At 41.8% G+C, this 15,958-nt stretch overlaps 2 protein-coding genes and 1 pseudogene across 3 annotated transcripts in view; 2 read left to right on the top strand and 1 right to left on the bottom strand.

Moving 5' to 3' along the window:
- Window positions 1-610: 610 nt before the first annotated feature.
- On the top strand, window positions 611-6,240 carry TARP (TCR gamma alternate reading frame protein). Its single transcript, XM_070425190.1, has 3 exons — window positions 611-752; window positions 3,213-3,260; window positions 5,639-6,240. The coding sequence occupies exons 1-3, from the start codon at window positions 614-616 to the stop codon at window positions 5,779-5,781; spliced, it is 330 nt and encodes a 109-aa protein (XP_070281291.1). The 5' UTR covers window positions 611-613; the 3' UTR covers window positions 5,782-6,240.
- Window positions 6,241-11,063: 4,823 nt separating this feature from the next.
- Window positions 11,064-12,399, top strand: LOC139016026 (cyclic AMP-dependent transcription factor ATF-4 pseudogene; annotated as a pseudogene).
- STARD3NL (STARD3 N-terminal like) overlaps window positions 12,182-15,958 on the bottom strand; it is a 41,317-nt gene continuing 37,540 nt past the window's right edge. For both annotated transcript variants that reach the window (XM_070424723.1, XM_070424724.1), the window contains 2 exons: window positions 14,146-14,218; window positions 12,182-12,891 (listed from right to left, as the gene is read on the bottom strand). In XM_070424723.1, the coding sequence (XP_070280824.1) occupies window positions 14,163-14,218 (56 nt within the window). In that variant the 3' untranslated portion in view covers window positions 12,182-12,891; window positions 14,146-14,162. The remainder of the gene's footprint in view (window positions 12,892-14,145; window positions 14,219-15,958) is intronic.

Here is a 15,958-nt window from a genome sequence, read left to right as displayed (position 1 = left end):
TATTTGCACTGTAGAAGCCACTAAGGATTCTCATCTGAAGAGAGATTATCTCTTCTTCTACCCCCCTATCCCCGCCATCCATCCTCCGCCTATGATAGCATGAGGGAGATTAAAACTGAATAAGTTCACAAATGCTGGAGTGGTTAAAGGTCATCCCCCATTTTAGCACATGGAAAAAGAACAAGGACCAAGTTTTCATTCAGGCTGTGCCAGTTAATAGCTGTGACGTTGGGCGAGTTATGAAACCTCTTTTCACATCTGAAAAGAAGAACAATAATAAGTAGCACTCACTATATTGTGGATGAAAGGCCATTATAAGCACTGACTCAATGGCAGCCTTCCTTCCTTTTACCGTATGCTAGGTTGTTCCAAACCACACAATGTTTGTGTGTCTCTAATTCTGAATTGCTGTTCCATTTTCCCCACAGATAGAAGCTACGGTCCAGGGTACTATCCCAAGCCCACCATTTTTCATCCTTCAGCTGCTGAAATAAGCCTTCATAAGGCTGGAACACATATTTGTCTTCTTGAGAAATTTTTCCCTGATGTTATCAAGGTGTACTGGAAGGAAAAAAATGGCGATACAGTTCTGGAATCTCAGCAGGGAAATACCATGAAGACTGATGACACATACATGAAATTCAGCTGGCTGACCGTGAGTGAAGAGTCAATGAATAAAGAACACAAATGTATCGTCAAACATGAGCATAATAAAGTGGATCAAGAGATTCTTTTTCCTGCAATAAAGAAAGGTATGTGTGTGTGTGTGTGTGTGTGTGTGTGTGTGTGTAATCTTCCCAGAACACTTTTTTTGCCCCCAAAGGGAATGCCCCATATGTCTGTCATGTACTAATAATAATTATAATTATATATACATATATCTTCCTCAAATGTTGCTACATTTAATAGTAGCATAAATGCCCTGCTATTTTCCCATAGAATTGAAAATAGTATAGGATTTAGGACATAAAAAAGATAAAGAAATAAAAATTTTACTTTTCTCAGCCTCAGTTTTATCATCCAAAGTTAAAGTCACATGATTTTTTAGGGTTGTTGATGAAACAACCTACATGACAGCACCAGCAATTTAGCACAAAAGAAATGCTCAAAAAGAGATTCCACTTTTGATTATCTTACTTGGTCAGGAAATAAGAATAATCATACATCTTTCTGGAACTTTCTGCTCAGCAAGCAAAGTCACTCATGCCTGAGTCTTGCTATACTTGAAGTATAACCCATAAACAATGAGTCTTGGGCGACTGATGGTGTCATTCTGAGGGAGTTGGATCAAGGTTTACCGAAAAATAGAATAATTTAGACCTTCAGTGTTATTATGGTCCTAGGTTTTCCAGATTCGTATTTTATGTACCTTTGCAGGTAAATTTTGGCGAGGCTAGTGCCTAGAAACATATTTCCATTCTACATAATGAGTGTATCTCTTGCCACTGGTATTGCTGCTCAACAAACACGTAGTGCAGTACTAGCGTGGGTCAGGATTGGAAGGGTATGGATGAATATACTAGGACGAATCTCTATTCCCAGGAGGATGCACAGAGTGAAGAGAACGTAGTCTTTTCCTAAACATTCAGGGTCACCTGGGATTCAGGCATAATGTCCCAAAGGAGTGCCTTTGATGCAGATGCTGTACATATTTAGCCAGTGTGGGCAGAGGGCCAAATGTGCCCTGGCCCCGGCCGTGGTCCCATAACTCCCTCGACTCAGAACTTCAAGTCCTGAGTATTAACACAACAGACCAAAGTCCCGTAAGAAGACTGGTTGGATCTTTACCCTGTGGCTAACAAGCCCTTTCTAAGCAGTGGGAAATGAGGGCGTCGGGCGTGCTGAGACCTTTGCTGTGTACCAGTCTTTATCTTACACCTGAGTTTCCCCAGAGACCAAGTCAGGTTCGAACACTTGCCGTGGCTTCCTTCTGAGGCTGTGATGAAGGACAAGTGAAATAATGTATGTGAAATGCTTGCTCTCAAAAATATAACACGAATGTATTTATTCATGTATGTGTATTTATATCCTTTCCTAGAACTATATATATATTTGCCTTTTTAAAAAAAACAACAACATTGTAGATAAACGCAACTCTCACCTCAGGTTTTACATATTCAAATAACTATAAGTGTGACTTGATTTATCTGAAAAGAATTGCCCTGAAATGCCAAGCTCCTGTAGTAAAAGGTCGTTTGCTAAGCATCACTAAGACATCTGGAAGAGATGTTTTAGTGTCTACAATGGTGGGAGTATGCTGTTTCTCTATAGATTATTTTCTATTTCTATGGATTATTTTTACAGAGTACTTTCCACATGTTCTCTCCCATTTAATCTCCCACAACAGTCTTCTGGATGCTGGCTCTGCCAGTCACTGGTGTGCCTCTCAACAAGTCACTAATACTCTCTAAACCCCACTCCTCTTCTGTGACATGGGGCCCTCTAAAAGACAAGTCACTCCAGCGTTACTGGGGGATTACTAGTAAATGAGACAATGCATGTGAAGCATTTGACATGCACTGCACCACACAGCCTCGCACAGTAATAATCACTTTGTAGACATTAGCAGTTATTAGTATTGTTGTCATGTCCACAAACACAACTGCAAAAAATTATGTGGGTGAGCTGGGGATATTGGGGAAATGCATGATTTGGAAAGGCATGGCCTCGATAGGAAATTTGTCTAAACCAGACTCCTTCAAACATGTTAGATTCTGTTGTGGGTCCTCAATTAAGCAAATTTCTTTGAGTAGCAACTGTTCATGTCAGCAGTGTGTGCTGAAGACTGTAGAGCAGCTCCTTTTTCTGTTCATTTTTTTCCCATTCAACAAGTATTTATTGAACAGTTTCTTTGTGGCAGGCACTGTGCTAGGAGCAATGAGTACAGGAGGAAAACAGGTAGTCTTGGGTAGTAGCCTCCAGATAGGATTAAAAAGTTAAAATGTACCCTTCATGACCTTCAACATCTTCACGTGCAGAAACACAGTATATGTATTAGGTCTACTGAATTACATAGAGTCTGGGCAACTATTCCTGGAATTGTGGGGCTCATATTTTTAATGGCTCTCTCGTCTTTGTTGGTAGATTCTATCTATCTATCTATCTATCTATCTATCTATCTATCTATCTATTATCTATATATCTGTCTATCCAGACACACAGTCAAATAATGGTTACTAACAATTCATTAATAGTGCTCTCATTTCTTGTAGAGGCTGCTACTAATCATGTAAGAGAAGTTTATCTGGAAGACAAAAGTGGTAAGTTCTTGCATATGTTTGCCTTTGTGTCATGCTGTAGCATTTTCTCCCTTCTGATCAACTTAAATTTTGAACTTTTCTGGCTTAAGGTAGAAAAATCAGAATGGCTGGATTTTGCAGAATAGACTGAATGATATTTTAAGCAAAACCATCATTTCCTATTAGCTATCTTAACACAGTAAATGTTATATTTTGGTATTAGATAACTGTGGGGTGTGGCGATACGCTCACAATTATTTCAACACTGGATTTTATTCATCTGCATGACTTTTGTTTCTATTGATTAGGGAACACATGCTATCAATATGCTTCTAGATTTTTATCTTTGGTCCTTGCTAGTAGTTAATAACATGAACTGACATTTACTGAGCAGTTCTTATACAGAAGGCGTAGTGTTGTGTTTTGAATGCATTTCCTTGTTCAATTATCATAATACTCCTGTGAAGTAGTAACTATATTTTCTACCATTTTACAGATGAGAGAGTGAGCTAAAATTAAGTCCCGTACACTGTGCCACACAGCTAGATCTGGGCTGTCAGCCCAGGACACCTGAGTCAAGAGTTCATAAACTTCCTCAGTCCTCTATTCTTCCTTTATGAGTGGAGTCATTGAACAAGAAAGCCGAAAGCCAAGACCCCAGGTCACCGTGGTCGGCAAACCAGGGCTCGCGAGCCACATGTGGCTCTTTGGCCCCTTGAGTGTTGGTCTTCCACAAAATACCACGTGCGGGCGCGTGGTACAGTGCGATTGAAATTTCGTGGTCCATGCGCAGAAGTCGGTATTTTGTGGAAGAGCCGGTATTTTGTGGAAGAGCCACACTCAAGGGGCCAAAGAGCCGCATGTGGCTCGCGAGCCGCGGTTTGCCGACCACTGCCCCAGGACAATGGATGCATGGTTGGGGCGGGGCTGGGGGCAGTGCATGGGCTTCTGAGTACCACAGACTGGGCTTCAACCCCAACTCTTTTAATAATTAGTTGCATGAATATGGGTACTAACATTTTATGAGAAATACTTTACTCATCTGCCAACCAGGAATACTTACACCTAACTCAGTTCTTAAAGAGATAAGGTCACATATGTGGAATGTCTAGCGTAAGGTATCTCAGTTAGCTGGCATAGAATATGTACTAGTTTCTGGCCCTTTCTCCCTACAAATGCACAAAGAAAGCAACTAGAAGCACTAGCTCTAGTCCTGCTGATCTCTCCTCCATTTCCAATATCAAGGGGGCTCTGGACCTCAACTAATACCTTCTCTGACCAAGGGCAGGAGTTCTGAGCACATCACCTCTTGAGGCCCCTTTCCACACCAAGTGCTAATAATTCTGGAGTGCTGATGCTGTGAAGATAAAGCATGTCAAAGGGAAATTAGCACAGGAAAGGACGTGACCTTGTGGTTCATTGAGTAGCAGTCTGGCTCTCCATCACTGTCGTCAATCATATCTTGACATCATATATTTTTTGCAAAACTTCAAAGGATATTAAGTGCAATTACCCTATAGTATCATAGCCCCAGTGAGAGACATTCAGGAAAGACAGGTGAGCCATCACCTCTTAAAGTTGCAGAGCATTTGGATTAACCACTTTCTTCCAGTTAACACAATGCCCTCTAGTAAAACCTCGCACCCACCCCATTGTGAACACCACCAAATTTTCATGGATTGTACCCTTGGTAAGAATCATATTGCATGCACATTAATGCCTCAGATACTTCTAAATCAGCAACTCAACTTTATACTCATGCTTAACCCTTTGATATCTGGGGTATTATTTATTGTACTTGGAGATGCAGAATTACAGAGTAACTAAGAATGTGATCTGTAAATTCATGTTGCTGGGATTGAAATCCATCTTCTGGTACTTATTAAATACATGACATCAGGCAAATTACTTATCTCTCCCCAATTTTTTGTAAAGCAGGAATTAAAATAAAAACCTCATAGGTTGTTGTAAAAATATATCAGATTAATGCTTTGCATACAAAGCTCTCAGAGCGTTTAGCGTTTCTTTAGTGGTTAATGAATATTGGCTATTATTAATTAGAGATATGGTGAGGGTGAAGAGATGCTAAAAACTATTTACCACAAATATTTTCTTCTCAGTGGACTCACTCATTAAAAATGCAACCTTAGTTTTTAATATTTTGGAGCGCTCTAAGTGAATTTAGCAGAGGTTGTTGGTTGACTTGGCCTGCAAGCTGGATTCTACATTGTCTTGTTGTTGTTGGTAGAGGTGGTAGATGTTTGCTTATTTGGGGGGTTGGTGGTGTGAGGGTGTCACTTTAATGAAGATCATAAGAAGTAAATAAGTGTGACCCCTCCCTTTAATATTTCCTACCCTTTCAAAACAACAGGTGAAACTAACAAATTGACTTCTCCTAGATATACTTCAGCTGCAGCTCATCAATACCTCTGCCTACTACACCTACCTTCTCCTCCTCCTCAAGAGCCTGGTCTACTTTGCCGTCATTTCCTTCTGTCTGGTTCGGAGAACAGCGGTCTGTGACCATGGAAAGAGTTCATAACAGATAATGGCACAAAAGAATCAATGTTCTTTTGCTTTTTTTTTGCTTTTTTTTTTGCCTCTGAACCTGTCTGCTGAGGATCTAGCTGGACTTTCTTTCTGGGTTTGGATGATTTCAGTTCACATGTGTATTTTTCTATTATATCATTTTTTGCATAATGGTTTTCAAACCACTGGCTAAAAGAAAATTCCACTGTGTAACAATAACAAATTCTGCCATGACTCAGGGGCAGGGCCAAAGGGTACCCTTTAGCACCATCTTCCCATAATCCCCATCAGCTCCTCTAGCCAAGCCTAATAATCACGCCTTCTGAGAACAGACAGCACGCAGCCTCTAGTCACACTCCTTAGTGCTTTTGCACCAGATAACTGCCCTGAACTTTGCACTCAGAAGATGCCATATTTGCTACTTGAATTCTGTATTTTGTTTTTCATAATAAGACAATAAATTTTTTTAAAATCACAAGTCTACTCTTGTCTATGTACTCTAATTTGATGAATCTAATTGGAAGTCCAAGATAAGAAAGACATGACAAATGAGGTATCAAATGCAGTGTTGGCGTGATGGTCCACACAACATTTCTAGTTCGTTCCCTGAGACGGTCGTTCGGATGCTTTCTCTGGGGCACTGGTTCCTAGGGAAGCTGGTGCCAAATGAAGGTGCCCAGCTTCCTCCTCTTTCAAAGGTTTGGTTTGGGACATTCCAATGGCGACACTGTATCACCTGCCATGATTTGCACTGTGTGCTCAGATCTATACTAGTGTTTCTCAAACATCAGTGTTCCTGACCCTCGCAATCACCCTGTGAGAACTGCCCTGGCATTGGAGAGGCAGTGTGAGGGAGGGGTGAGGCACATCGACTCTGAACCCTAAGTGCCTGAGTTTGAATCCTGGGTCTAGCATTGCTCTCTGTGTGACCTCAGACAAGCTCTTTAACTCTATGTGCCATAATTTTCTCATTTGTAGAATGCAGTTACGGTGCCTGGTCTCCTCGATTTGTGTGAATTAGTTGGGTTAATAATTTTTGGTGCATGTAAGTCTTCAATAGCATTAGCAGCTATTAGTAGCTCTACTTTAGAAATAATAGATCACACACACACACACACACACACACCCTGACAGTCATCTCTAATCTTATTTCCCTGCAGAGAGGTTAGATGTGGATGGAATAGTGCCTCAGTGAGTTTCTACTACAAACCAGGCAATCCCATGAATCCTCTCAGAGCCCTTGGAGGTGGGTACAGTCCACGTTTATAGACTGGAGAGATTGTTATCTGCTCCTGGTCACCATTTTGTAAGTAACGGCCATTTGAAGCCAGGCCTCTCTAAACTCAGAGCCATATTTTGTGACCTAGTATCATGTGGCCTCCCCTTCACCTACTTTCAACTGAGAAAAACAAAACAAACATGCACTGCTTCTTTACTACACGCATCCTCCAAGGAGCCAGGGAGAATTTTCTTAAGGACTTGCAGGTGCACCTACATTTTCTCCTGGGAAAACCATAATCGCTCCCTTGATTAGCAACAGGATGGAAATCCTGCCTTATTTTATGTGTCCCAGTTTTGCAGCTGCTCTTTTGGAGTGTTAATGAAGTGAACTGAGAGCCCCAGGCAGAGCAGGACCTCCGATGGTGCTCTCTGGGCCCCGAGGTCCTCAGAATTGCCGTGTAGAAGCCTCTGAATGTCCGTGGGCATTTCTGAGGTAGGAGGTGGGTACACTTCCTTTTTGGTCCAGGACTTTTCATCACAGCAAGACTGCTACACGGTGTAGTGGGAGGAACACTGGGCCAGAAGTCTCACCTCCCACTCCATAGTTAGAGCCTCAGTTACTTGGTCTGGGTCTAACTAGCTGTGTCATTTATTCTCTTTTTAAAAAATGTTTTTATTGATTTCAGAGAGGAAGGGAGAGATAGAAACATCAATAATGAGAGAGAAACATTGACCAGCTACCTCCTGCACGTCCCCTACTAGGGATCAAGCTCACAACCTGGGCATGTGCCCTGACCGGAACTCGAACTACAACCACCTGTTTTATAGGTTGACGCTCAACCACTGAGCCACACTGGCCAGGCTTTGACCATGTCATATTGCCTAAGTTTACCCATCTTTACGAGAAAGTGTTCAATTTAAATAATTTCACATTTCTAGCATACTTACAAATTCAATGATTAATATCCTAATGTAGTATAATAGCAAACGTTTGCACAGTGCTTAATACCTAAGTATGTGTTAACATTTAATTCTCACAAGAACCCTATGAAACAAGTACAATTATCTCTGTTCTACAGATTGGGAAACTGAGGCAAAGAGGGGATAAAGAATGTCCCCATAGTTAGCTAATGGCAGGAAGAACTTGGATTTGAACCCAGGAAGCCTGGTTACCGGAGCTCTGCTCTTACATCTACATTAGTTGCTACTAGAGTAGAAACGGGTTAATTTTAGTTTCAATTAAGACAGGAAAATTTCCTTCCTTATTAGGCTAAGAGATAATGAAGAGAACTACCTCTTTACCTGTCTATGCTTTCTCTCCTTACTCCTATGCTGTTCATACAATTAGAGGGTTATAGGCCAACCTGCCACACAATTTTTCTCATGTTGGGAAGATTTTTATATGCTGACCTCACACACACCAATCAGACATCTGTGATTAGGGTTCATGGAACTTTGTTGGGTGAAATAAATACCAGAACAACAGGTGGCATGCACAGGTGTGCAATGAGAAACTTAGGTAGAGATTTCTACAATTCCTGATAAAAGCACTCACGGCCCAATAGTCTTTATAGAGCTAGAGTACTCCCTACACTTCTCAGCCACAAAAGAAGGGAAACACCAAGGCAACAATTCTCAAAACTTTTCCAATTATGAAGTCTCTCCACTGTTTTAGATTCTTTTCTCCGTAAACTCATAGATTTTTGTGAAGGCTTTCTGTCAATCAAGCAAGCCACAATGGTGTAATACTCAATTTTCCCTTTACATTCATCAAAGTCCTATATAATTGCCAATTAGAAATTCTGAATAATAAGATAGTCAGAGATACTATACCCACATGATACAATTCAGCCAAAAAGCTAGAAACTCGACACATCGTTAGCCATGAAAACTTATCTGGGTAAATGCATGGCCTCTGGCGGGTTCTGTTAGGCTATTTTTTGTTCGCTTTCTTCTGTTTTGTTTGAATAACAGCAAGTTGCTACAACTTAGTGAGCATCAGGAATTCTGCTCGGCAGTTTGCATGCTCCGTCTAATGCTCTCACTGTACCACAGCACAGGTATCATGCTGCGCTGATAGGAAGACTAAGTGTAGAGAGGCTCACTGATGTTTCTAGCTCTCTATTCCTCTCCCTTCCTCTCTGTAAAAAATCAATAAAAAATATTTTTTAAAAAATGACAACAGCCAACACAACAATAGCCTGTTGGTGTAAATGACCGTAAACACACAGGTCATTAATGAGTTGCATCTTATCGATTACACCACATAATAAGGTTGCATGTGATTGGTTAATTCTTGGTACTAGAAATCCTTATATACAAGTATATGCACCTGATTTTTTAAAAAGTACTTTGAGCAAAAAGGGTAGGTAATTACTCTTATTATTGTTTTTATAAATCAATCAAAATTATAACTACTTTTTGTCAGATTAGCAAAAAACATTTTTTGTTGTGCTGCAGAATATTACCAATTCGTTTATGAGTGCCATGAGATGAGAAAGATTGAAGATCGCTGACTTAACAGAGTTGAAACTATTTCTGCAAGGGGGAAAGGGAGAAGCAGAGGGAACTTAAAAATCACTGAGTGTTTTGTGTGGCTAATTTCACAGCTGGGACACTGCTAGCCAGTATCTCCTGTGGCTTCAAACTTCGTGGCCACTTCCTTCCTCAACTCAACGTGGGCTGCCCTGACACCGGAGGCGAGGCGGAGAGGAGGAGAGCGGAGGTGGTGGTGGAGGAGCCCGCGTGTGTGGGGGGAGGGTGCTGGTGCAGCTGATGGTGCTTCATGTTCTCAGGCCTCCTTTGTTTACGTGCTCCGGCAAATGTGGTTGATTCGTGGAAAATGCTCCAACTCAAACCAGCCCCCACTGGTTGGGTCTGTACCAGTGGTGGCTGGGGTGTTATAAGATAAAATAGGGGCAGTTAAACCACAACCACTTTCAAAAGGCCACAGCTAATGTGAAGAAAATATCCATCTACAGACCCAAGCAGGTGGTCAGACATGCACTTAGGCTGTGGGGAGGGGGGTCCCACTTTTTATATACAAGGCTTACCCCCATTACTCCTAGACCAGGAGGTTAATAAGGCTCACCCTATGCGAGTTGGAAATTTTATGCCCAGGACTGTTCAGATGCTGCCCCCTCAGGCCATCACAACGCTGTTCCGGAGGAAAGAGCAAACAGCACTGGATAATCCCTAACGTTTCACCAAATATCTGGGCTTTTCCATGGTATTTGATTTACTGAGCCTGTACCTTTCAGGTTTCATTTTCTTAGTGTAGACAGGGCGACACTGTGTCTGTGAACCTCGTAGCATGGACAGACCGTGGATGTGGGCAAGGGTAATGAGCTTTCTCCTTTATGAGAACACAGCAATAGCAAGGCCCTACTGTATCCCTGAATGTCCTATATGGAATCCTGTAAGCCCCCCTAAAGAAAGAAAAATACTTCACTCAACCTGCACAAAGCTTAACAGAGGACATGCACATCAGATAAAAGTGTGATTGGGGTCAAGTAGAAGAGGGCTGGTCAGCACTGTGAACATAGAGAGCAAATGTGCCCGCCCGCCCCACCCATGCACGGTACAGACGGCTGCCCAGGCCCACAGGCTCCATCTGCACGGGCCTGGGGGAAGTATGGCTCTATTGTTGAGAACAACACTTCGGGCTTTCACAGTCTCACTTCACGGCACATTCAAATCAGACACCTCCTTCTTCTCAGTCTGTGCTCTGAGAGCCAAGTGCTGGGAGCCTTGGCCCCCTTTCACGATGGGCTGTACCCCACAGGTTCAGTCCAGCACGTTTGAGTGAGAGCTCTTTCTCAGGTTAAGTTATGGCAAGGACATCTGGTTTAGGCATCATCTGAGGGCTTGGTGTAGGAGTCCATTCCTGAGACAGGGCCTTCTCGCCGTGAGAATACCAGTGAGTTCCTAAGGTTTTAGTCCAAAGCTGGCCCCTGGAGCTTTCCCTCACCCCTTTCTCCACCATGAGAAGCTCTTCCTGGTTAGGCTCCAGCCTCCTGGAGAACCTCCCCCATGGCATTCCTGTCGTTTGGCCCATTCTTAGAATAAGCACAGATGGACTTGATGTCTCCCTGCAATCGGTTGGGTTTGGAGGCTGAAGAAAGCCAAGGTCTCTTAGATGACCATCTGGAGGTGGCCAAGCACTTCAAATCTCATGGGTTCTCCGGCGACCAGGCTCGAGTGGGCTCCTCTGCATGGCTGGCTGTGGATGGGCTGGTCAGTGCCTCACACAGTGTAAGGAAGATGCCTTCTCCAGGACAGATTGGATGGTGGAGACATTGGATCCCAAGGAGTTTGACTTTTATGACCTGTTTAGATGGCCTCAAAACATGCCCTATGGGCTTTGGCTACATTGGATGACACATGTGATCTCTGTGACCCCCTAAGACCAGGAGATTAATAAGGCGTCCCCCTCACTCCTAGACAATGAACCCAATTAGCCATCTTTCAGAAAGTTTACCCTAAACTGACCAGGTTGCCCCCTTCACCTTCCTGCAACCTCTTCCCTTGTCCACTCCGATCATTCCTTTAGTTTAGAGTTGGGCAGTGAAGTGGATATTTCTGAAGGAGATAGGAAGTCCGACTCAACTCTTTATACCATCATCCCTCAATGCATAAAAGAGGAGGATGTCACCTCAGGCAATGACAGGGGTATCTCTGAGCCCAGAGTCCTATCTGGGCTCTCCCCAGCAATAGTCCCTCTGCCTCCAGGACCTCTCCAAGTAGGTACGTTCCTGCTGTCTCTAGGCACCCTCTGTGGCTCTGCCCACCCCAAACCCTACAACTCTCCTGGACACAAGATGGTAGCAGCAAAACTAAAGGGTAAGAAACTAGATAAAAAGCTGAAAAAATGGAGCAGAGCAAGACAGAAGCCACCAGGTACCACCAGAAAGAGGGGAGAGCAGGAGGCCCTCCCTGACGAGTATGAAGAGCAAGACAAGAAAAACGAGGCTCTGAAAGAGAAGGCAAATTCCTTGGCCAAGGAGATCCAGTATCGGAAATATTTGCTAGAAGAGGTCCGCAAGGCAAGGGGAAAGGAAAGGGCCCCCAGTTAGGGCAGTCGGTGTGTGCTTGTACATTGTACATGGGGGGCTTGTGCTGGAGCTGTGTGTTGTAATAAAGTATTCTGCAGTGAAAGTAAAAAAAAAAAAAAAAGAAGAAGCTCACAATAAAATGTAGTCCACTTTAATTCAAACTAGGTAAACACAAAGGGAAGATGATAGCAATGATTTCATAGTTGGGTTCAGACGCCTTTAGAACCACACTGCTAAGAAAGATACTATTCATGATAAAAAATAATACAGATGTCTGGTGACCTATTATATGTATTCACAATTCCTCCTTGTCCCCCTTTAGTAATTCCCACACTTTTGGCCAAATGCAAAATGAGAAAAATAAAACTAATAATTTTGATATGTTGGATTTTATTACTTTTAAAATTGTACAAAGAGCACATGTGCATGAGTTAAAAAAGACAAAGAAAATGTAGGGTGTTAAAAAAAGAAATCTGAGACATGAAACAAAACAATTCCACTCTGTGAATTCAAATAAAAAGGTATTTGCTTACCAAAGAAGTGTTATGCTAATATATTAAGAAGTCCTTTGATTAGGATACAGTATAAGACCGTTCTGCAACTACTCATTAACAGGTCAGACTCAATCTCACAAATACAGGATGGATCATGACATTATCTTACCAGCCACAGGCAGGTTACTAAACATTTGTGAATATGATACAGTGTCTGTGAGGTATTACGATAAATAAATTCTTTATTAGCCAATCCATCATGTCAGCAGTGATGTCACCATTTCAACTTTCCAGACGGAGACCCCATCTCTGGTGCTTTTTGCCTCCGGTGATTCTCAATGAGGGTTTTTCAAACTTAGAAAAAGAGAGAACACAAAAATATTTGAGATGTGTTGAAAGGAAGAATGCTACACATTGCCTTATGTTTTCACAGCAAAGTCTGTGCCGAAGATGACTGTGTTACAGACACTTAGAGGGCAATGGTGTGGTCATGAGAGAGCTTGTTTTAAAGTGCTGTGAAAAGGATCAGCTCTTCACATGACCGCATGTCTGCGTTGTCGCAGGACCCTTGTGCAAAGAAGGGAATGAGTATGGGGTGCTGCTGATGCAAGTGCAGGGCCTGCACTCGCCAGGACTCTGGCCGCCTTTGCCGGCCCGTCTGCCACTATGCTGGCTTCCCAACTATGCTGAAGTCTGTCTACTATGCTTACCTTCTTTTAAAAATGCTGTTATTAGTTTACTGAGATCTAACTGACATATAACTTTATATTAGTTTCAGGTGTAAAACATAATGATTCAATATTTGTATATATGACAAAATGGTTGCCGCCGTAAGTCTAGTTAACATCCATCACCACACAGAGTTACAACATTGGTTTTTCCTTCTGATAAGGACTGTTAAGATCTACTCTCTTTTCCCTTCTTTAAATAATTAGAGTCACTGCTACTACAATTTATGTTTATTATCTTCTTGTATTTCTGAGGTTAAATGTTCTCCTTTGATGATTTGACGGGATTTAACAACGTGCCCCACCTTGAGGTACATCAAGCGCTACTGCTTTGAATGACTGATCACATCTTCCATCTCAGGAGCTCCACAAACTAGAGACATTCAGTGCAGGGTCAGAGCGCACACTGGAACCAGACTGGACGTCCTGCATCCTGGCTCGGCCACTCCCTCCCTATCTGTGCGACCTTGAACAGGTTACCCACCCACCCACTCTAACTCTCAGCTGCCTCAAGTGTAAGTGGAGACAGCAGCAGTACCACAGCTCATAGGACTGCTATGCTCACATCCTACATACGCTAGGGTTTGTAATTAAATGATGTCTGACATGGAGACATTCTGGCCAAGGAAACAAAAATGAATTCATCCTTATTTAGAAATTGGGGTCTCTGAGGTATTTTTCATACTTCACAAATTTATAGCCATACAAAAAAATATTAAGACCTTTTGCACAAGTTACAATATGACTGATAAATTCATGTAAATTGGAGAAATCTGACTACAGATTCACTCATATTCTTTGAATTTTACTTTGAATCCGCTCGAAGAAATGCTCCCTATTTCAACACTTTGCTGTTACAGTTTCATTTTCAAAGACTTACTTTAACAAAAGTAGGACTCATAGCTCTAAAAGTGGCTTTTCACTGTCCTGCTTTTCTTCAGCTTCTTCAGATCCTATGTGGTAAGAAAGGGGGACAAGAAAAAGTATTGCTTTCTATTAAAGTAACAAAGGATGTCTTTAAAATTACAATATATACACATAATGTTTTAAATGAGAGATACATGTTTAATCCTCCAGAGATTTAGTTTAAAACTGTAACTATAAAATAAAGTTTTACTGTATTTCTTGTAGGAGGAACTTTGAAACAGGATCTATCACTTGCACTAATCTGTCAAAATGGATTTCATTTACATACGATTAAAAATAATCATACTGACCAGAAATTTATTTCCGCAGGCTCTTCCTCCTTCACCTCTGTGCTGGCAAGCTTGCATATGTTTTTCAAGGGCAAATAACTGAGCTTTGGTACAAATAATTTAATCTACATATTTTAAGAAGCACTGTCCTAGTGAGAGAGCAGTGAGGGTTTCCTGATGCCCAGGTGATGCCAGATGGTCCCCGCGTGTGCTGTTGCCAGTGACCCTGGTCTAACCCTTCTGGGCCAATGTCCAGGGAGCCTCACATTAGTTGTGCTCTGACCCAATCATTCCACTCTTGAATTATATCCTTAGCTTATATCCTTGAGGAAATAGCACTTGTTTTATATCATGTAGATTTTTTTTCCTCTCAAAAGTAGGGGGAAAAAGTCTAATTCTGAGAGCAGAAGTTAAAAATGCTTACATTTCCATGAAATACCTTGTACCATTTAAAATTATATTTATATAGTTTATAACATGAAAAATGCATTTTATAATGTAAAAACAAATATATAATGAAAAAATTATATATATTGTAAGGACATGTTTGATAAAAATAAAGCACTAAATACATATGTGCAAGTCAGAAAGACCAGGAGAAAACACCCAGGTGACGTACACACAGTTCTGGATTCCCAAAGCCTCTAGAATAAACCCACGGTAACTACACAATTTTAGAAATAGGATGTAAATAATATAGGCTCTATGGCCACAATCACAGAAATTACAAACACAAAACTAGAAGGAACAAATTAAACTGTCAACATTGAGGTTGCTGAATAGTTTAAAGAACAGGTAATCTTTTCTTTTTGTACTTTCTACATTTTTATAAAAAGAACTTGCATTACTCTCATAACCAGGCACCAGGAACAAAAAGGAGCAGAGATTACCAGCCGTGGGCAAACTACGGCCCTCGGGCGGGATCCGGCCCGTTTGAAATGAATAAAACTAAAAAAAAAAAAAAAAGACCGTACCCTTTTATGTAGTGATGTTTACTTTGAATTTATATTAGTTCACACAAACACTCCATCCATGCTTTTGTTCCGGCCCTCCGGTCCCATTTAAGAACCCATTGTGGCCCTCGAGTCAAAAAGGTTGCCCACCCCTGGGTTAGAGAAGGCAGCAGTCAGGGATACAACCTATTCACACACAAAAGCAGCCTGCCTCCTGCTGCGGCTGCACTTGTCAGGTAATAATGCACTTTCCCATGAGAGTGTCTGCCTGAATTATCGCAAAAATAAACCTGCTCCAGGAGAATGAAAGACCAAGAATCTTAAGACAAGATTATGTCTCACATCTTAACGTCATGAATGTCACACAGTTAAGGGTGAGTTTGTGATAAATAAATAGACAAAGGCTTCACTTTCCAGCCTATAAAGCTGCTATAAAGCTTCCAGACACTGGGGAGGTTTAACTGGCCTCTTCTCATTCTGAAAGGAGCCCAAGGAAGATGGTCAGGCCAACTTCCCATTTCTGGGCTCACTTTCCACCTGTCAG

The sequence above is a fragment of the Myotis yumanensis genome, unplaced genomic scaffold (genome assembly GCF_028538775.1).
Source record: "Myotis yumanensis isolate MYYU_CA2020_CCGP unplaced genomic scaffold, mMyoYum1.0.hap1 SCAF_9, whole genome shotgun sequence".
Taxonomy (NCBI): Eukaryota; Metazoa; Chordata; class Mammalia; order Chiroptera; family Vespertilionidae; genus Myotis; species Myotis yumanensis.
This window is presented reverse-complemented; position numbering and strand designations above follow the sequence as displayed.

Coding starts and splice junctions, on each gene's coding strand:
- TARP (XM_070425190.1), top strand. CDS start 614: ATGAAGACTGATGACACATACATGAAATTCAGCTGGCTGACCGTGAGT. Junction 753..3,212: donor TTTTCCTGCAATAAAGAAAG/GTATGTGTGTGT, acceptor CATTTCTTGTAG/AGGCTGCTACTAATCATGTA. Junction 3,261..5,638: donor TTATCTGGAAGACAAAAGTG/GTAAGTTCTTGC, acceptor GACTTCTCCTAG/ATATACTTCAGCTGCAGCTC.